Below are 22,411 nucleotides of genomic sequence, written 5' to 3'. Positions count from 1 at the left end.
AGTCCCGTATGACTTTGATGGGCAGAGGGCAGTGAGGATGCTCACTGTTCCTTATATGTTTGTCCATGTTTCTGTGGTCTTAGATTTCCCAAGAATTTGGGTTTCTCTGATTGCTTCTTTTAGTGAAAGGCATGACCATCACTTTTCTCTGCCTCAGTGAGTCCCTGCCTCAGTGATCTCATATAATGTCTTATAGCTTAAAATACTATCTGTTTAATTGCCAAATTCACGTCCCCAGCCCAGACCTTTTTTTTGAACTCCAACCTCTTCCTGCCATTGAGCCTTTGCACTAGCTGTTTCTTCAGACATCCTACCCTTCCCTTCTCATCTTTGCTCAGTGTTGCCTTTTCACTGAAGCCTGTTCTGACCATGCTACTTAATACTGCAACCTGTCCCTTACTCCCTAACTTCAATATTCCCAACCCCCCCTTAATTTGTTCTATTCTTTGTCCATATCACATATCACCTAACATACTAGATAATTTACATATTTACTATGCTTATTATTTACTATTGTCTCCCCTTACTAGTATGTAAGCTCCATGAGAGCAGGGATCTGTTTTGTTTCCCGGTGTATCATAAGTGCCTAGAGTAGTGCCTGGCACACAGTAGGGACTCAAGAAATATTTGTTGAATTGCTTTGATTCGAACTGAATTGAATTACGTATCTATGATGACAGTAGAGAAAGGCAGTTCCTGTACTGTCTCATCTAGATTTTATAGGTGAGGAAACCTTTTCGTTTCCTTTTTTTTCTTTGCAAATGGATCAGAATTTATAAGCCTCTGAGAATGGTGAATCATAACTGATATACTTTTAAGATAGAAGGGTATTTTTAAGTTAATTTGTTTAAAATGCAGTTAAGTAGGGCTGATTAACTACATTATCTTTGTTTTGTAAAATAGTTTACATTACCAGCTTCATTCATCCCAAAGGAGACTAGTTTATTCTCTGGAGAAGGACAAGTTTCTCTGGAATCAGAGAAACCAGACACAGAAGAGACGGGGGTAAGAAACAGGGCTGAAATGGAGACTGAATGGTGGCATGCGCAGCCTCTCTCCCGGGGAAGCCAGGCTCCACCCCTTCAACAGCCCCCCACCCCAGTTTAACTCATCCCTTCATATATAATTTATTTGTATGAATGTTGTTAGTCTTGGCATCACTGAAAAGGTTATTTCCTATATTTTGAGTTTGTGTTTTTACATCTGATGCAATTGAGGATCTAAACGTTTCTGCTTTCCAAATTTCTAGTCAATTATCCAAATACCCCTCATTGTTTGTCATCCCCTTTCAACTGATTGTTTGTGCCAAACACATTCTGTACATCTACAGAGATGACCTTATTTAAATGGCATCATTCCTATGAAATGGATACTATTATTTTCCCCCATTTTATAAATGAAGACACTGAAGATCTGAGGGGATAAATGATATGCCCAAGGTTGCACAGCTAAGCAGTTGAAATGCTGGATGGGTTAAACTGCTGGGACAGGAGCTGGGCTGTGTGTGACATTCACATGTCTTTTAATTTCTCTGATGAGACATTTTTATGAAAATATATGTAGTTGATTTCAAAACACAGGTAAGTTTCCTCTATTTACCTTTATTTTTCTAAAAGTTTCTTTTCAAAATATGTATGTTGAAGCCCTAACACCCAATGTGATTGTATTTGGAGAAGGGCTTTTGGAAGGTAATTAGGGTTAGATGAGGTCATGAGCGTGACCTTCATGATGGAATTAGTGCCCTTACAAGAAGAGACGCCAGAGAACAAACTCCCTTTCCCTCTCCCTCCGTTACTAACGGTCTGTTACTAATGGACCCTTAGTCTGTTTTGGTTGCTGTAAGAAAAATATCATAGACTGGGTGGCTTATAAATAGCACAAATTTATTGCTCACAATTTTGGAGGCTGAAAGTCCAAGATCAGGATAGCAGCACGGTCAGGTTCTGGTGAAAGCCCTCTTCTGGGTTGCAGACTGCCGACTTCTCCCTGTGTTCTCACATGATGGAAGGAGCTAGGGAGCCCACTGGGCTCTTTTTTTAAGGGCACTAATCTCATTCATGAGGGTTCCACCCCCCTGACCTAAGTGCCTCCCAATGCCCCACCTCTTAACTACTGTCAATTGGGTATTTGGGATTTCAATATATGAATTTGGAGGGGACACAAACACTCAGATCATTGCACACCCAAATTTATGTTTCTGACCCCAAACAGCACTTCAGACTCTTAATTCCAAGTGCATAATTGACTCTTGGATGTGTATTAGGCATCTCAAATATAACAAGTCCGTTTCTGAACCTGCTCTGTTTCCAGTATTTCCTGTCTCAGTAAATGGGAGCATCCAATTGCCCAATCAGAATCATCTTGACTCCTCAATCCCTCAGAAAATTCTGTCGGCTGTATCTTCAAAATATATCTTTTCTCATCACCTCCACTGCTACCACCTAATCCAGTTCACTATTTTCTTTCACAATGAATTATTGCACACTTGCATCCCCTACAGTTTATTCTCCAGATAGCACCCATATGACTTATGTTCTCACTATGATTTGCCTCAAGCAATACAGCATTCCTTGCTGGTCCATGCTTATGCCCATCACTGCTCTCACCTCAGGGCCTTCGCCTTCTCTAAGATGCTCTTTCTCCAGATATAAATGTGGCTCATTTCCTGACTTCTATCAGGTCTCTGGTCAAATAGCATCTCATCAGAGGGATTTTCCTGAATTACCCTGTATAAAATAGCTCCCCACTTATAGCTGTTCTCTTTTGGATTGATTATATATTATCACTTCTTCCGCCCTCTTTACTAGTTTGATGTTAGATATTCTACTTATGTTCTTTTAGTGGTTACCCTGAATGTTACAACATGCATTTTAAAAAAATTTTTAAATTAAGTTTTATTGGAGCATAGTTGCTTTACAATGTTGTGTTAGCTTCTACTGCACAGCAAAATGAATCAGGCATTCATATACATATATCCCCTCCCTTTTGTATTTCCCTCCCATTTAGGACACCACAGTGCATTAAGTAGAGTTCCCTGTGCTATACAGTAGGTTCCCCTCAGTTGTCTATTTTACACATAGTGTCAATAGTGTATATGTGTCAATCCCAATCTCCCAATTCCCCCCACCCCACCCCTTTCCCCCTTGGTATCCATACATTTGTTTTCTATGTCTGTGTCTCTATTTCTGCTTTGCAACATGCATTTTTTAGAAACTTTATTAAATTATGATACTCATACAGAAAAGTGCATATATAGAGATAAATATCTTAATGAGTTTTCAAAATTAAACGCGTCTGTGTAACCAGCTCATAGGTTAAGAACAGAAATTATAGCCGTCCAGAAGCAGTGGGTGCTCCCTTCCAGTCACTATCCTCTAAAAGGTAACTTCTAACACCATAGGTTAATTTCACCTGTTGTTGTACTTTATTTAAATAGAATTACGTGTATTCTTTTGTATCTGGCTTCTTTTGCTCAATACTATATTTGTGAGATTCATCAATATTGTTGTGTGTAGTTCTAGTCTTTATTTTCATTGCTGTGTGTACTCTACTGTATGATATAGCAATATTTATTTTCTCAGTCCACTGCTGATGGGCATTGGGTGGTTTCCAGTTTGGGATTAATATAAAGAATGTTCTATGAACATTCTAGTATATGTCTTTTGGTAAATACATGTATCCATTTGGTTATATACCAAAGGATAGGATTGCTGGATCATAATGTTCAGCTTCAGTAAATACTACTACCAAATGCTTTTCTGAAATAGTTGTACCAGTTTATACCCTCACCAAAAATACCTGAAATCTCTGGTCCTTAATTTTAATCGGGGTTAATTTATCAATTTTGCCCTTTATGTTTAGCACTTTTTATTCCATGTAATAAATCTATGCCCATTTCAAGGTTGTAAAAATACTCTCCTACTTTCTTCTAAAAAATTTTGTTTTATCTATCACATTTAGATTTGCAATCCATCAGGACTGATTTTTGTTTATGTTGTAAAGTAGAGGTTAATATAAAGGTCCAACTGACCCATCACCAACTTATTTAAAAGACCTTCTTTTCCTCCACCCTTGTCCTAAATCAGGTGATGGTCTATATGTAGGTCTGAATTTAGACTCTTTTTCCATTGTCAGTTTATCTATTCTTGCGCCAATACCTACCTCATTGTCTTAATTACTGATACTATAACTTTATAATAGGTTTTCATATTCAGTAATATAAGTCTACTGGCTAACAATATACATTTTCTACTTATCAGAATGTAATGTTAATGAATACGTCTACTCTCCTCTACAATAATCCTTAGAGCACTTTAACTATGACACTTTAACTTAGAATACTTTAACTCAATTCACCCTATTCCCAACCTCTATGCCATTGTTTTTGGATATTAAATCTTTTTTTTAACATCTTTATTGGAGTATAATTGCTTTGCAATGGTGTGTTAGTTTCTGCTTTATAACAAAGTGAATCAGCTATACATATACATATATCCCTGTATGTCCAAATCTATTTTTTTAACCTCACAAATTATTAAGATTTTTACTCTACATCATTAATGCTCATTTATAGTTACATATTTTTTTCTTTGTTCTTTGTTCCTTTTTGCACTTTTGTCCTTTTGTCTGGAATCATTTTCTTTCTGCCTAAAGTTCAGCCTTGAAAATTTTCTTTAATGTAGTCTGTTGGTGGCAAACTCCCTCATTTTTTTTTTGTCTGAAAATGTCTTTATTTCTCCTTTATTCTTGAAAGGTTTTTTTAAAATTCTGCATTGAATTCTGTGTTGTCAATTATTTCCTCACAACACATTGAAGATTTCATTCCACTGTCTTCTGGCTTCCATTATCGCTGATGATAAGTTAGCTTTCACAATGCTGCTTGTGCTAGTTATCAAAATTTGCCACTGTATTAATTAGGAATTTCTGCATAATAAGTAACTCCAAAACTTAATGGCTTAAAAATATAAACATTTTTAAATCTCACATTTTTTAATGAGTCAGTAATTCAGAGGCTGCTTAGTTGGGAGGTTCTGGCTCAGAATTCAGTCAATATGAAGTTGCAGTAAGATGTCAGCTGAGATTGGAGTCATCCGAAGGCTTGGTTGGGGCTAAAGGATACACTTCCAAGATGGCTAACTCAAATGGCTGGCAAGTTCCTCAGAGCAAGCAATCAAAGAGTGTGCAAAGCAGAAGTGACAATCTTTTGTGACTTAACTTCTGAAATCACATACTGTCACTTCCACCACATTCTAGTCTTTTTTTTTTTTTTTTTTTTTTTTTGCCACTCTGCATGGCATGTGGGATCTTAGTTCCAAGATGAGGTATCTAACCCACGCCCCCTGCAGTGGAAGCATGGAGTCATAATCACTGGACTGCCAGGGAATCCCACATTTTATTCTTCAGAAGTTAGTCTGACTCACATTCAAGGGGAGAGGGAGGAAGGAATGGGCATATTTTAAAACTACCACAGACACTTTTAAGATTTTCTCTTTGTCTTTAGTTTTTTTCAGTTTCACTATGATGTGTCTAGATGTGGATTTCTTTTTATTTAACTCATTAGAGTTATTTGGCTTCCTAAATCTGTGATCTGTTTGCTTTCACAGGTATTGAAAAATATTTAGCCATTATCTCTTCAAATACTGTCTCTGTCTCCTCTTAAACTTATGCTAGATCTTTTCACTGTAACATCTATGTCTCTTATTCTCTCTTCTATATATTTCATCCTTTTGTTTCTTAATGCTTCATTCTAGATAATCTCTTCTGACCTACCTTCCATTTCATTTATTCTCTATTCATCTATGTCTAATCTGCCATTATATGCATTCAATGAATTCTTAATTTTGTTAGTGTATTTGTTTGTCATAGAGTTTCTATTTAGTTTTTTAAAAATATATGTTTTATCACTTTTTATAGTTTCCAGGTATCTGCCAAAACTGTCTGAGTTATCTTTTATTTCTTTAAACAAAGAAAACATAAATTGTTTTATACTTTGCATCTGGTAATTCCAAAAGCAGTTGTCTTTGTAGATCTATTTCTGTTGTTTGTGTTTCTGCTGAAACACTCACTAGGAGTCTAGTTTCCCTGTGTACCAGACTATCTTTAACTCTGTACTCACCATTTCTATGAAAACTTACACGTAGGAACAATCTAAGGCCTATAATTATAATGCTTTCCTCCAGAGAGGATTTGTATTTGTTTTTGCCAGGCATCTGATAGCATCTCAGTCAGAGCCCACCTTAAACCAAAATCAAGACTTGGACAGGCAATTTGACCCTAGCCTGTAAATTCCCCTGAAGCTGTTCCACTTCCAATTCATTCTTCTCCTGAGTATTTAGCCCTTTGGGGTCCCAGTTATTATACAGAGGGTCTTCTATTTCACTCCCCACACACTGTATTTTATTTATTTTTTCTTCTTTGAAGTGAAAAATTATAATTTTCCAGTTAGGTAAATACCCTCAGCAAAGGCATCTTCCAAGTCATATCATGTCCCTGGATCCTGGCTTTCCAGCTTTTGGTCTGGCAATTCCCTAATATCATGCCATCTCTTAGACAGCTTGCTATGGGCTGAATAGCATCCCCCTAAAATTCAGATGTTGGAATCCTAACCCCCAGTACTTCAGAATTTGACTGTATTTAATCACATATTCAAGTGATTAAGCTTGGTCACTTTAAAGAGGTGATTAATTTCGAATGAGGCATTGGGGTATACTCTAATCCAATCCAATCTTCATATAAGGAGATTTTAAGAAGTGTCCTTATAAGAAGAAGAAGAAAATTGGACACATAGACAGACACTAGGGGCATGAAAGCACACAGAGGAAAGACCATGTGAGGTCATAGGGAGAAGGGAGCCATTTGTAAGCCAAGGAGAATGGCTTCAGGAGAAACCAATCCTGCTGAGACCTGGATCTTGGGCTTTTAGCCTCCAAAACTGTGAGAAAATAAATTTCTGTTATTTAAGCCACCTAGTCTGTGGTATTTTGTTGTAGCAGCTCTAGCAAATTAATACATTCCTTTAAGAACTTCACATACTCTGCATGTATTCCAGAGTTTTTTAAATTTGATTGTTGTTTCCTGAGGTGGGTTGATATAAATATGCTAGCCCACTGTTACCAGAAAGAGGAACTCCAGTCATCGCCTATCCCCCTCTCCACACGCTGCCTCCTTTTTCTTCATAGCCCTTACCATCACTTGGGGGATTATCTCTTTATTTTTCTACTTATCGTGGACTGAAGAAAAGTGCACAACCTAAAAGTTGCATGTTAAGTTTTATTTGGGGAACTTGCTGAGGACTATAGCCTGGGAGACAGCCTCTCAGATAGCTCTGAGGAACTGCTTTGAAGAGGTAAGGGAGGAGCCAGGATACATAGGATTTTTTGCTGAAGAAAGACATGTAGTCAAACATAAAAAGATTACTGTTAATCTACAGACATCTCAAAAAAACTTAATGATTTTAGTGCTTTTCTATGTATGGGAAGATGCAAGAGTCTGGGCTCATTGAAATTATTCCTTAGATACGCATCTTAACTATCTAGGGCCAGTATCCAGAGTGCAGAGTGTTTCCTGTTTGTCTCCATCCTGAATTCCCCTCTCAGTGAGGGCTGCAGTGGCTGACGGCTTGATGTCAGGCAATTTGTTGTTTACTGGAATGGCAGGCAATATTCCCTTTCTACATTATTATTATCTATTTAATTTTGCCAGAATTAAGATCCAAGAAAGCAGGACTGCTTTTTGATAACTGGTATCTCCCCAGAGCCTGTAACAATGTGTGGCAGATCTAGGCACTCAGAAGACAGTTGAATAAATGAATGAACGACAGAGAAAGGGCTTCCCCACCAGAAGAGCTGGGCGGGCCACCTAGTGTCTTGGGACCACAGTCAGGAAACGCAAGCGGTCCGCCTGGGTGGCCGCTGACCAGGGTCTGGCAGCCCTGGGGGCACGCGTGCCGTGGGGGAATCCGGCGGAGTCCGGGTTCCGGGTTTTCGGGAGCGCCTGCCTCCCTGGAGAGGGCGGGGCCCTCGCGGCTCCCCGTGGGCGGAGCGGGCGGCCAGGCGTGCTGAGCCGCCGGAAGAAGGGCGGGCGCCGGGGTCTGTGGCTGCACCGCAGCATCGGGGGCCGCACCCCGAACCCGCCAGGACCCGGGCGAGAGCGACCCGGGGCACGGGCAAAGGCGACGGCGCGCCGGGAGGGTGGAGGCGCCGGGACACCCGGGCTGCGGCCCAGGAGGCTGGGCGCCGGTGGGCCTGGCTGCTGCCGCCGGGCCGGCATCAAAGCAGCGGCCGGCGAGCTGTAGCCTCGGCCAGGTCTGCGGGAAGCCGGTTCTGGGCACCCCTCGCATTGCGGCCCCCAAAGCCCCGTTCCCGGGGGTGCGGCCGGGAAAGGATACCTTGGAGGGGCGGTGGGTTCACCTGGTGCCGCAGCACCCGCCCTAGGCCGCCTCTCGGGAATTTGGAAAAGATTCCCCGGTCCCGTCCGGAGGCCGATAGTCCTCTGAGCTTCCGAAGGAAGCCTGCGTGAACGTTGGGCGTTTTTAAAAGAATCATTGTGTTGGGTGGGGATGTGGTCTGTCTATAAAAGGCCGGGAAAGAACAAAATCTGTTACCCACGGCCCTTCTCTAAAGAGACACCCTCTGGAGCTGAAAGCCTCAAGAACGGACTCTCTCACGCCCCCATCTCTCGTCCTGCCAGCGTCCAAGGCCGGTCTGGTGAGTAGGAAGCTCAGCTGCCTGTGTCTGCAAGTCTCTAAGTCCGAGGGAGGCACTTCTGGGAGCAGTGAGAAGGGGCGTCTCGAAATGAAGCTTCTCTGTTTTTAACCATTTCATAAGATTCGAAAGTTTCCTCACTTTGGTAACAAGCCATTTTACTTTTTATTTATTCAGGGTTAGGATATTTTCCTACATGCTCCTATCCATAGGAGGCAGCTCCTTTCTCTGCATCAGTCACAGCTGAAAACAAGAAGAAGCCAAACACCCTGCCCCACAAACTCCAAAAAGTTAGGCCGGCGCCCTTTCCAGGGAGCTAGGACTAGGACTGTTCTTGGGGCCGGGATACACTGGACCTGGTCGCTGTGGAGGCACATGTTCAGATGCCAGGGGGTTCGATGAGATGATGAATTTGGGCTGTTTCCAAATTTTCCTGCTACAAACAGTTATGCAATAGTCCTCATTATATTCAAAGTACTATATTTCCTCCGTTTGAAGACATAGCCCTCTCCCCCAGTTGAACGTTTCTGAGAGCAGGATGTATCTTAACCCAGAGGTTAAAAGGACTTGCCAGCTGATGGGCATCCACGTGGGTGGTGCTGTGTCTGTCACTACTTGCCCGTGTGAAAACACAGCCATGTGATTATTCCATCAGTTGAGATACTTGAACTTTAAATTCAGATCTGTAATTGTTTTTAAAAAATAATTTTAGCTTCTTTCCGCCATCTTTCCGTGCCGCCATAATGGTGCGCATGAATGTCCTGGCTGATGCTCTCAAGAGTATCAACAATGCCGAAAAGAGAGGCAAACGCCAGGTTCTTATTAGGCCGTGCTCCAAAGTCATCGTCAGGTTTCTCACTGTGATGATGAAGCATGGTTACATTGGCGAATTTGAAATCATCGATGATCACAGGGCTGGGAAAATTGTTGTGAACCTCACAGGCAGGCTAAATAAGTGTGGAGTGATCAGCCCCAGGTTTGATGTGCAACTCAAAGATCTAGAAAAATGGCAGAATAACCTGCTCCCGTCCCGTCAGTTTGGTTTCATTGTACTGACAACCTCAGCTGGCATCATGGACCATGAAGAAGCAAGACGAAAACACACAGGAGGGAAAATCCTTGGATTCTTTTTCTAGGGATGTAATACATAACGTGCAAATAAAATGCCTCAGAGGACTCTGGTGCTTCCCTCAAAAAAAAAAAATAATAATAATAATAATTTTAAAAGGTAATGCTATGATTGCAACATTAAAGCAAAAGGTTTTTTTTTTTTAATTATTAGCACCTTTAATTATTATTTATTTTATTTTATTTTGGCTGTGTTGGGTCTTCGTTTCTGTGCGAGGGCTTCCTCTAGTTGCGGCAAGCGGGGGCCACTCTTCATTGCGGTGCGCGGGCCTCTCACTATCGTGGCCTCTCTTGTTGCGGAGCACAGGCTCCAGACTCGCAGGCTCAGTAATTGTGGCTCACGGGCCTAATTGCTCCGCAGCATGTGGGATCTTCCCAGACCAGGGCTCGAACCCGTGTCCCCTGCATTAGCAGGCAGATTCTCAACCACTGCACCACCAGGGAAGCCCAAAGCAAAAGGTTTTTAATAATGTCTATGAAGGTACTGTATTCCCAGTATTGTTACAGCCCTATGAAGTACATTTATTATCTGCATCTTCTAGATGATGAGACTGAAGCTCAGAGAATTGAAGTGTCTTAGAGCTTTGAAGTGCAAGTGTCAGGATTCTAACCCAGGCTGTCTGGTTTCTAAGCTTGCCCTCTTAACTCCCAAGTCTGTATCCAGGCAGAAGGTGCATGCAGCTTACAAGGAAGGATGTCAGGGCAGGGACTGTGTATGTTTGTGTATCCTTGGTGTTTGTGTGTCATTGGCTGTTTATGAAAGTGTGTATAGAACTGGAAATTAAAGCCACATCCAAAGCACCAGTTATACTTATTTCCACATTGATGCCACATCTTTGTTTTTGGATCTTTTGCAGTTTTAAATATATTTCTGCAAGTTCTGGAGTTCTAGCTGTATGATCAGTTTTCTGGATCCCTCCTCTCCTGCCTTTTGCTCCTCTAGAAGAATATGAAGAGGCATGTACCCAGACCTACTCAACTAGCCGCCTCCCCAGCAGGCAGTACTTAATTTCAGAAAGGAGTCACTTTTTCAGACCTGTTCAAGCCACATTAGCCTCTAGGAGCCCCTAGGTTCTGGTGCCACAGGGACACGCCAAAGTCCTGAGGGCAGGAGATTGTGATCAGAGGAGGACCATACAACTGTGAGGCGTCTCAGCAGAGGCTCTGGCAGTGTCCTCCCCAGAAGTGGACAAGGCCAGTCGGGTGGCATCATCATGCTACAGCAGCTCCTGATTACCCTGCCCACTGAGGCCAGCACCTGGGTGAAGTTGCACCATCCACAGAAGGCCAAGGAAGGGACGCCCCTGTGGGAGGACGTGACCAAGATGTTTGAAGGAGAAGGTGAGAGAGGCTGATGGAGGGAGGGGATGGAAGTAGAGGAAGGGGTCTCAGTTTGCTTGCAGAAAGATAGGTACACACGTCATTGAGGTGTCTCTAGGGGAGAAAATTGGAGGAAAGGAGGTCCTTGGGGCTCATGCTTATGGCTTTGGGGAAGGGGATAGCTGTGAGAGAAAATGTTGGGCTCTGAGCACTGGATCCTTGCGACACGTGTGCCATGCTGCTCCCATCTCGTGTCCTCGAATAAACACAGGACAGGAAGACAGAATTCAGGGTGTTCCCCACCAGCGGCTCCCAAGTGTGTAAGTGTGACTCACAGACGTTGGGGTCAAAGGTTTCTACTTTCTTAAGCCCTCCAGTGGTTTACCTTCACAAGTTTCGTCATTTTAACCCCAAACCAATATGTTTTTCTTTCTTTTCATCTCCTGCCAGGAAGAAGGAATGACATGCTTAGTTACTCTCATTTTACCTTGAAATATATGAGTTCAGTGGGAAACATAACCAAGATTACACAGTATTTGGTGGTTGGGTCAGAATAGATGGGTGGACAGAGGAATTTGTATGTCTCATGTGGTCTCTTAGTTCATACCTATAACACTTCAAATCCAGCTTGTATTTGTTATATTCTAGCTCTGTCAGGCAGGGGACTTTGCTAAGCATCTTGATGGATGAAAAAATGAATAATGATCTCTAATGCTAATTATTAATTGATGGAGATAGACACATACTCAGATCAAAAGAATAGAAAGTAGCCTAAATACATTCTATGGTAAAATTCTTTTGGAAGACAAGAGACAGGAAACATTCTTCTGATTGTACTTATCAGAGAAAATTTCACAAAGCAGATAGCATTGAATTGGGCCTTAAAAGATGTCTAAGTTTTTTTTATGGAAGAATTGAGGAAAAGATACAAAAGTGGGTACCTTGAAGAGTGGTTCAGAGAATGGAGAGTGTTCTAGTCTAACTAAGGGTTAAGAATGTGGTCAGTGTATGTGTCCCACAGATAAAGGATGGTGGTTAGAGGAAACTAATGCTGGGAAAATGTGCTTCAGGCACATTATGGAGTGCCTTGAAGTCCATGGGAGGTGCTTGTATTTTTCTTTCTTGTCGTGAGCCTTTGAACAAAGGAGTGGCCTGGTAGGTCTGTGCTTTTGGACCAGCACTGGCCATTGGGAAACGTTAATGCCCAAAGCAATGCCCTGCAGATCCTCCTCATTAAGGAGGCTCCAGTCTGCTCTTGAGTTGCTCTGAATGTCCCTCTGTGAATGTTTTGAGAGGGGCGCCATATTCAGCAGGTCTACAGGCAGTTTTTCTATTTGGGGGATTTGGGGAGATGCAAACTTTCTGGCTCCTTTCCTTCCTCAGCTCTGCTATCTCAGGATGCTGATGAGACCCAGGGAGAAAGTTTAAAGGATGAAGTGACTCCCGGGGCCCCAGCAAGAGACTCCCAGGTGGGTTGAAGTTTCCTGTCACTTTCTTGACATGCTTTTTGGTTTTTAAGATTATAACTTGCCCTTTTCTGGGGAGTTGGGGTATATTGAGGCTAACGAATTTCACCCAGGGAACTCAGTGCAAGTTAGTCTTTTACAGAAAACTGGGCCGCAGTGGCAGCAGTTTCCTTACTCATAGAAAACGCTTGTTTCTAACCAACATCTAGATCTAACGTTGTGCGAATTTTTGTAGAGAAAGCAAAATGAGTGATATAATTCTAGCCCCTAAAAACCTGGGACCTAAGATAAACCTCAATTTAAAAAAAATAATAAATTTATTTATTTATTTATTTTTGGCTGCATTGGGTCTTTGTTGCTACGTATGGGCTTTCTCTAGTTGCGGCGAGCGGGGGCTACTCTTCATTGCAGTGTACAGGCTTCTCACTGCGGTGGCTTCTCTTGTTGTGGAGCACGGGCTTTAGGCGCGTGGGCTTCAGTAGTTGCAGCTTGTGGGCTCAGTAGTTGTGGCTCGTGGGCTCTAGAGCACAGGCTCAGTAGTTGTGGTGCATGGGCTTAGTTGCTCCGTGGCATGTAGGATCTTCCTGGACCAGGGATGGAATCCATGTCCCCTGCATTGGCAGGCGGATTCTTAACCACTGCGCCACCAGGCAAGTCCGATAAACCTCAATTTTTATGAGTATTTCATACTCAAAAACAAACTTAGAATAAAGTTTTGACATTTTTAGTGAGGTACATCTATCACTTCATGAGGTAGCCCTTAGAATAGTGTCTGGAGCAGAGGTCAAACTGCAACCAAAGACGTGAGTAGAGAAGAAATGTTCAGGCCACAGAGCATACACATTAGACAGGCTGGGCGGTTACAACAGGGTGTGGAAACGGTGTCCTTACCACCTGGTAGAAGGATAGGTGAAACAGAAGGAAAACTGTAGAATAAACGAGAAAGGAAGACTGTTAAAGAGGAGATGTTATTCGAGGACAGAAGAGTTTTAGGTGAGAACTTGGGTTCTGAAATTAGATGGTACAGGATTTGAACTCATCTCCTGTATTTACTTGCTCGGTGATTTTTTTAGCTGTTTACAATCCCAGTTTCCTCTGTTAATTCAGATGCTAACACCTTTTAGGATTGAAATGTATTCCAGGGTTATTTCTGGTAATATGGAAAAAGTAATAATATTCTAATTATTTGAAGAGGTATCTTATATCTACATTCCACTTAACTGGAATTCTTACCACCTGACATTTGTCAAAAACTGGTGGGATTCTTAGCACTGGGATAAGATTAAATTTCTTAAAATTGAGTTGTAATTTACATATAGGAAAATACACTTAAGAGAGTACATAGTTCTATTTTGACGTATGTATATACCATGTAACCAAATCAAGATATAGAGCATTTCCACCATCTCAGAATGTTCCCTTGTGCCCCTTTCCAATTAAAACTCTGTTTTACCCCCAGTAGAGAGTACATGGGATCTCTCCATTTTTTCTTACAACTGCATGTAAATCTACAATTAAAATTATATAATAAATCTGTAATCTCAAAATAAAAAGTTTACTTTAAAAAAGAATCTAAAAAAAAAAATTTATATGCTGCAATGGTTAGGTATAGTGCTCTACAAATGTCAGTTAGGTTAAGTTGGTTGATAGGTTGTTCAAATCTATATCCTTGATGAATTTTTGTCTACTTGTTCCATCATTTACTGAGTGGAGTGTTAAAATCTCTAATTATTATGATTTCATCTGTATCTCCCTTTAGATCTGTCAACTGTGCTTTATTTATTTTGAATTCTGTTATCAGGTGCATAAACACATAGGATTGTTGTCTTCTTGATGGACTGACCATTTATCATTATGAAATGTCTCTTCTTTATGCCTCATAATATTCTTTTTCCTAAGCCCACTTTGTCTGATTTAACATAGCTCCTCCAGTGTTTTTAGTTATTGTTGGTATAGGATAGCTTTTTCTCATTCTTTTACTTTCTTTTTTAAATTTTATTTATTTATTTATTTTTGGCTGCGTTGGGTCTTCATTGCTGCGCCCGGGCTTTCTCTAGTTGTGGCGAGTGGGGGCTACTCTTCATTGCGGTGCGCGGGCTTCTCATTGTGGTGGCTTCTCTTGTTGTGGAGCATGGGCTCTGGGGTGCGCGGGCTTCAGTAGTTGTGGTTTGTGGGCTCTAGAGTGCAGGCTCAGTAGTTGTGGCGCACGGGCTTAGTTGCTCTGTGGCATGTGGGATCTTCCCGGACCAGGGATCAAACCCGTGTCCCCTGCATTGGCAGGTGGATTCTTAACCACTGCGCCACCAGGGAAGTCCCTCATTCTTTTACTTTTAACTTATTTGTGGCTTTATATTTAAAGTGTGACCTTCTTAAATATAGCTGGATTGTGCTTGCTTAGTACATTTACAGTTACATAATCATTGATGTGGTGGGATTTAAGAGTATATTCTTGTTCTTTGTTTGCTGTTTGTCAAATCTATTCTTTTGTTTCTTTGTTCCTCTCCTTCCTTCTTTTGGATTGTGCAATTTTTTTAGTATTCTATTTTATGTCCTCTAATGACTTTTTTAGCTGTACTTCTTTCATTTGTTTTTAGTGGTTGCTCTAGCTATTACAATATGCATTTTTCACATGTCACAGTTGAATTACTACTATACTGTTTCACATATAATATGAAAGCTTTATTTTCCCATTTACTCTTCCCATTCTTTGTGTATTGTCGTCATGCTTTTCACTTTACATCTTATACACCCCATAATACATTGTTCTTATTTTTGCTTTTAACAGTAAATTGTCTTATAAGAAATTAAGAAAACGAAAAAAAACGAGCCTTTCATCTTTGCACACATTTACCAATTCAAGCACTTTTCATTCCTTCCTTTAGTTCCAAGTTTTTTTTTTTAACTTTTGAATTTTATTTTATTTATTTTTTATACAGCAGGTTCTTATTAGTTGTCTATTTTATACATATTAGTGTATATATGTCCATCAGTATCTCCCAATTCATCCCACCACCAGGTTCTAAGTTTCTAACTGACATTATTTCCCTTCAGCCTAAAGAATGTCATTTAGCATTTCCTGTAGTGGGGGTGTTCTGATGATGAATTCTCACAGCTTTGGTGATCTAAAAATGTCTTTATATGGTCTTCCTATTTGAGAATCTTTTACTGAATATAGAATTCTAGGGTGACTGTTTTTTCTTTTAAGCACTTTAAAGATGTTCCATGATTTTGTGGCTTGTATTGTTTCAGATGAGAAGTCAGCTATTATTCTTATTCTTTCCCCAGATGTGACATGTCTTTCTGTTTGTTCCTTTGTTTTATACCAACTTTTCTTGTTTGTTTTGTTCCTCCTTTCCTACCTTTTTTCACTACTTTTATGTTCTTCCATTTTATCTTTGCTCTTCAGCAGTTTTAATGGTGTGCATAGACATGATATTCTCTGAACTTCTTTTCCCCCCCATGGAGGGTTTGCTGGCTTTCGGATTTGTGGGTTGATTTTTTACTCAAATTTGGAAATTTTTCAGGCTTTATTTCTTCAGATATTTTTTTCTGCTTATTCTCTCTTCTCCTTCTTAGATTCTAATTACATGTATATTAGACTACTTGATATTATCCCAGGTTTTTTTGTTTTTTTGTTTTTCTTTTTCTCTCTTGGTGCTTCCATTTGAATACTATCTGTTGACCTGTGTTTAAGTTTCACTGATTTTGTCTTCATCAGGGTCCATCTGTTGTTAAGCCCATCCAGTGGATTTTTCAGATATTGTATTTTTCACTTATAGAATTGTCTTTTAGTTCTTTTTTAGCATTTCTATCTCTCTCCTCAATTAACCCCACATTTTCACCTATTCTATCCGTATTTTATTGTAAATTCTTCAACATTTATTTTTTTAATAAATTTATTTATTTATTTATTTATTTATTTATTTATTTATTTTTGGCTGCGTTGGGTCTTCATTGCTGTGTGCAGGCTTTCTCTAGTTGCGGGGAGTGGGGGCTACTCTTCCTTGCGGTGCGCAGGCTTCTCGTTGTGGCGGCTTCTCTTGTTGTGGAGCACGGGCTCTAGGGCGCGCAGGCTTCAGTAGTTGTGGTGCACGGGCTTAGTTGCTCTGCAGCATGTGGGATCTTCCTGGACCAGGGCTTGAACCTGTGTCCCCTGAATTGGCAGGCAGGTTCTTAACCACTGCGCCACCAGGGAAGCCCTCTTCAACATATATTTTAATAATTTCTTTAAACTTCTTTTCTGCTAATTCCAATGACTTGGTTACCTAGGTGTTTGCTTCTTATGTTTTTATTTTCTTGATTATAGGTCAGAAATTCCTCCTTCTTTGTATGTCTAATAATTTTTTATTGTAGTTCAGATATTGTGTATAAAAGAATGGTGGAGGATGAAATATGCATAGATAGGTCCGTTTCTCCATCAGCCTGGAAGGACATTGGTGTTGAGGTGAATAACTATCATGGTTTCCAGTTCTTTGACAAAACCTCAGATGCATGGCCTCCTGGCCAAGCATCTGCTATTTCATACTGTTAGGGCATTCATTGTATCCCTGGGGGTTGCAGCTTTCTACAGGATTGCTTTGGCTGAACCAAGAAAGAAGGCATATGCAGATTTCTACAGAAATTGTGGTTCCATGAAAAATTTTGAGGCAATGAGGAAGGCTGGTATCTTTCAGAGTGCAAAGTGATTTTAGAATGTAAAGAATTTCTTTGGGTTGAGTTGCATGAAGTTTGTCACTGACCTGTGTTCCTGAACTATGAAACATGAATATCTGGGCTAAGGAATAATTTCTCTTGTTAAATAAACAATTAACAAATAAAGATATATATGGATAGATAGATACATAGATATAGTCTGTTTATTTCTTTTGTCTGTTCCATTTATTTACAGAAGACTCTAAGCCTTTTCCTCTGACTGGTGGTTAAGGTGAGGGACTGATTATTCATATTTTTCCTAGAGCTGTGGCTGAGCTCTGGCTGAGATACACTTTTTTTTTTTTTTTTTAACAACAGCTCCTGTTTATTTATTTATGTTTATTTTATTTATTTATTTATTTTATTTATGGCTGTGTTGGGTCTTCGTTTCTGTGCGAGGGCTTTCTCTAGTTGCGGCAAGTGGGGGCCACTCTTCATCGCGGTGCGCGGGCCTCTCACTATCGCGGCCTCTCTTGTTGCGGAGCACAGGCTCCAGACGCGCAGGCTCAGTAATTGTGGCTCACGGGCCCAGTCGCTCCGCGGCATGTGGGATCTTCCCAGACCAGGGCTCGAACCCGTGTCCCCTGCATTGGCAGGCAGATTCTCAACCACTGCGCCACCAGGGAAGCCCTGGCTGAGATACACTTTAATTTGATTGAGTTCACTTCTGATTAACCCAACTACCAGTGCCCCATGCCACCACTGCTGAGGGGCCGATCCTTTTTACCTCTTCAGTACTTGAGCTAGGGAGGGGTTAGACCACAGTTCCAGACAGTTTTGTTCTTCTTGCATTAAACTCCAGCAGGGCCCCAGAATTTCAACTCAGCAGGGATGCACTGGTCTTTGTGACAATAAGTGCTAAAAGCCTCCTCTTCCCTCCCCCAGGCCCTCTGATCTCATCTCCTTGCATTCCCCTTCACTAGCCCACCTCCAACAATGCTGGCTACTCTCCCGTTCCTCAGACAAGCCAAGGACACTCTCACCTCAGGTCCTTTTTCCCCATCTGGAAGGCTCTCCCCTTAGATTTCCATGTGGCTCTTCCTCACTGAGTTCATGTCTCTGTTCAAATATCACCCTTTTAGGAAGGCCTTCCCCAGCCACCCTACGTGAAAGATCCTCCCCATCCTCACTGTGGGTCTCCCTGTTCCCCTTATCCTGCTTAATTTTTTTCTAAGACATATATGACCATCTGTCCTTCTGTATGTTTAATTATTTATGGTAGTCTCCGAGAATCACCAAACAGATCCAGAGGAGGCTCCCAGTAATACTTGTTTAGAATCTCTCAGAATTTAGAATACTGTAAGAACATCTTGGATCTTGATGGAGGTGGTCTCAGACTGAAAAGGAATATATTTGATATTCTAGGAACTGTTGACCTTCAAGGACATATCTGTGGACTTCACCCAGGAGGAGTGGGGGCAGCTGGCCCCTGCTCACCGGAATCTGTACCGGGAGGTGATGCTGGAGAACTATGGGAACCTGGTCTCAGTGGGTAAGCATGGGTTACACATACGTCCAGAAACCTGCCCATTACAGGACAGTCACTATTCCTAAATTATTAAATGCTGTAGATTCCCTGGAGCCTGGCCTTGGGTTCTGTGTTGGAGATAGATGTCTCATTCCTTTGAAAATGAAGCCAGAGCATACCTGAATCTCCTCCCTTGGGGGAACAGTTTTACTTTGTAGAGTGAGAACAGAAAAACATGCTGTGGTGCCCCTTTCGTTTTCAGAGACCCTAAATACCAGAGGATTGGAACTACATTCCAGGGATGGTTCTTAGACCTCAGCGTAAATATTCATACCCTTTTTTTCACTCCGTAAGTAGGATGTCAACTTTCCAAACCTAGTGTGATTTCCCAGTTGGAGAAAGGAGAAGCACCATGGATGACAGAGAAAGAAGGCCCAGGAGATCCCAGTTCAGGTGAGACCAAGGCAGATGGTGCCTTTCAATATGTAGGCCAGAGTGCCCAGCATCTTCCCAGGCTGCGGGAAGGCTGAGAGGGTGGACAGGCATGCACTGAACCCGATTTTACCCCTCCCTTTGCACCCCTTTCCTTCACCTAACCTTGCAAAATTCTCTGAAGTTGGAGGGAAAAGAAGTCTTCTCTTCATTAAGGATAACCTTGATTTTCCTTCTTTCTTCAGTATCCTAAAGTCTGCCAATCGAAAGCTCCTTTCCCTAAGCAGTCAGATGTACATGGTCTCTCCTCAAAGAAAACAGATCTCTTTTCAGGACTCTCACTGCATTCTACAAATCTTTAATCTTCTCTCTTGCATTCTATTTCTACTTTTCACGAACTTTTCAGTTTACAATCCTAACTTTGATTCTCACTCTCCCTTTAACTCAAGTATCTTTATTTATTGTAATAACTATTTTATGGAAAGTCCTGCAAGAGAAATTACCACAGGATTCCTTCTCATCAAATCCAATGGTTTTTAACAATCTCCTTAAACTTTGCTTTTATTATGAAATATTTTAGATATTCAGAAAGGCATAGAGAACATTATAATAAATTTCTATGTAGCTTCCACCTAGATTAAGAAATAAAACAGAGTTTAAGCCCCGCTATTCCCCTCCTACCTTTTGAAACAACCAACTCTTCTGAGTTTAAATATTTTCATTTGTATATGTATCTTCATACTTGTATTGCATGTGTATATCCCCAAGCAATATATAATGCTGTTTTGCATGTTCTTATTCTTTAAATAAATGGTATATATACTTTTCCACTTGCTTTTCTCATTCAACACCGTTGATATTTATCCATATTGTTCTGGTTCATTCATTTCTGTTGAATTAATAAAGCACAATTTATCCATTTTCCTGTTGATAGACATTTGTACTGTTTCTAAATTTGGGAATTACAAAGATACTGGAGTAAAACTTTGTGTAAAACTTCTCGTGTTTCTCTGAGATATTTGATAGAAGCAGACTTGTTGGGTCACCTTCATTTTGCTAGGTTTTACAAAATTGTTCTTCAAACTAGTTGCACCAATTAGTACTCCTATCAGCAGGTTTTGAGAGGTTCCAGAACTCAGCATCCTTGTCAACACTTGTCATTGTCAAAGTTTCACATTTTTATAAATTCAGTGGGTGAATATCTTGTTGGTTTTTTTCATTTTCCTGATTACTAATAAGAGGGAGCATATTTTTCATGTTTATTGGCCATCTATTCAGGATTCCTTTTCTGTAAATTACTTGTTTATATCCTTTGTGAATTTTTATATTATCTTTTTTCCTTATTGATTTATAGAAAAAATATATATATTATTTTATATCTTTAAGATTTTGATTTTCATACTTAGGTTAAATCTGAATTTAGTTTATATGTAGTATGAGGTGAGGCTCTAGTTTAACTTTTTACATTTGGATAATCAGTCCAAGAACCAATTATTGAATAGTTAATGCCACTCTGTCACCTGCCAAGTTTCTAATGCCAGGCTGTCTTAATTACTATATTTCATAGTGAGGCTTAATATCTTGTTCTTCAGAATTGTCCTGGCTATTGTTAGCCCCTTGCTTTTCCATATGAATTATATAATGAGTGCATCAATTACACACACACACAAAAATACTCTCGTGGTATTTTGATTGGAATAGAATTGAATTTATAGATCAATTTGGGAGGGAATTGATATTATGATATTGAGTCCTACTGTCCAGGAACGTGGTATATTGCTCCACTTACTGATATTTCCTAATTTTTTAAAATAAAGGATTTTCCCCCATAAAAGTCTTGTACACATTGCACATCTTTTGTCAGATTTATCCTGAAGAACTTATATTTTATTGCTATTTTATTTTATTTTTTTGGCCACCCTGCACAGCTGGTGGGATCTTGGTTCCCCAACCAGGGATCGAACCCGGGCCCTTGGCAGTGAGAGCACGGAGTCCTAACCACTGGACCGCCAGGGAATTCCCTGCTATTTTAAATGGTATAAATTTTTTCAATTATGTTTTCTCTTTTTTGCTAGTGTGTAATAACATAACTGGTTTTGATCTTCTAGCCAGCCACCTTGTTTCACTCTGTTATTAATTCCAATAATTTGTACATTCTCCTGGGTTTTCTCTTTTTCAACTTATAATAATAATAGCTACCATGAATGTTCTTTCCCTGCTTCTGGATGAAATCTCAGAGAGGTCCCATAGGTGGTCCAGTCCCTTTAAATAATAAGAACAGTCTGATTTTAGTGAAATGTGTAATTCAGTATAATAATAAAAACTCCCAACTTCAAAGTTATATCTTCTCTCCTCCCCTAGCTTGGGCCTGCTTCAGCTTGGATACCGAATTGGGAAGGGGTCATAGATGGCCTGTTCCCTCTTCCCCTACCTTCTTCTTCTCCTCTTCCTTCTCCCTGATCCAGGACCAGAATCAGGGGCCTGCAGAACATAGACTTTATTTTTGCATCTATTCATTTAGAGTTTGGAATTTGGAAGTACCAGTGATCCTTCTGTGTTAACCAAAAATCCTACAAGAAGTTATACTTTTCAGGAATATGGAACTGTCAGTTGAAATATTAGTAATGGTGCAATAAATTATTTTAAAAAAACAGTCAGAATTTTAAATATCCTTTAAAGAAAGGATATTTTCATAGAACATAGCAATAGTAGCAACATAGCAGTCTGGGTTTCTTACAAGTCTCCTTTGTATAATTAACACTTCCTGGGACAGATTAATAACTACAGGAAGCAGAACAATATGTAAATATTAATATAAGCTTCAGTAAAAGACAGCTTGACATTCTTGTGAATGCTGTTAGTTCAAATTTTTTTGTTTGTTTTTTTTTTGGCCACACCATGCAGCTTGCGGGATCTTAGCTCCCTGACCAGGTATTGAACCCGAGCCCTCGACAGTAAAAGCGCACAGTCCTAACCACTGGACCACCAGGGAATTCCCTCAAACCTTATTTTTTGAACTAGCTGGAGTGGGAAGAGGGAAATCTTTTTATCTTTCTGAGAATGTTTTCCAAAAGTAGTTATGAATTAAAAAGACACTGTTAAGACATAGCCTTATGAAATTTCATTATTTAGTATTAATAGAAAGAAGAGGACTAAAATATTCAAATTTTTACCCTATATATAAAATCACACTTTTACCTGGT

At 40.4% G+C, this 22,411-nt stretch overlaps 2 protein-coding genes across 21 annotated transcripts in view; both read left to right on the top strand.

The window, feature by feature from the left end:
• The first annotated feature begins 1,517 nt into the window (after positions 1-1,517).
• Positions 1,518-22,411, top strand: part of ZFP69 (ZFP69 zinc finger protein) — an 85,270-nt gene continuing 64,376 nt past the window's right edge. For 15 of the 20 annotated variants that reach the window (XM_082388335.1, XM_082388334.1, XM_082388353.1 and 12 more), the window contains exons 1-6: positions 8,027-8,705; positions 10,688-11,171; positions 12,534-12,619; positions 18,674-18,800; positions 19,131-19,229; positions 21,137-21,244. In XM_082388335.1, the coding sequence (XP_082244461.1) occupies positions 11,045-11,171; positions 12,534-12,619; positions 18,674-18,800; positions 19,131-19,229; positions 21,137-21,244 (547 nt within the window). In that variant the 5' untranslated portion in view covers positions 8,027-8,705; positions 10,688-11,044. Of the gene's footprint in view, positions 8,706-10,687; positions 11,172-12,533; positions 12,620-17,504; positions 17,541-18,673; positions 18,801-19,130; positions 19,230-21,136; positions 21,245-22,411 lie in introns of all 20 variants that reach the window. The other 5 variants (XR_014243464.1, XM_082388348.1, XM_082388338.1 and 2 more) reach the window with 5 other exon arrangements.
• On the top strand, positions 9,409-9,879 carry LOC309627553 (small ribosomal subunit protein uS8). The gene has a single exon (XM_082389644.1). It carries the CDS (start codon positions 9,446-9,448, stop codon positions 9,836-9,838), a length of 393 nt encoding a protein of 130 aa, XP_082245770.1. The 5' UTR covers positions 9,409-9,445; the 3' UTR covers positions 9,839-9,879.

The sequence above is a fragment of the Balaenoptera borealis genome (assembly GCF_965194805.1).
Source record: "Balaenoptera borealis genome assembly, chromosome: 1".
NCBI lineage: Eukaryota > Metazoa > Chordata > Mammalia > Artiodactyla > Balaenopteridae > Balaenoptera > Balaenoptera borealis.
This window is presented reverse-complemented; position numbering and strand designations above follow the sequence as displayed.

Coding starts and splice junctions, on each gene's coding strand:
- LOC309627553 (XM_082389644.1), top strand. CDS start 9,446: ATGGTGCGCATGAATGTCCTGGCTGATGCTCTCAAGAGTATCAACAAT.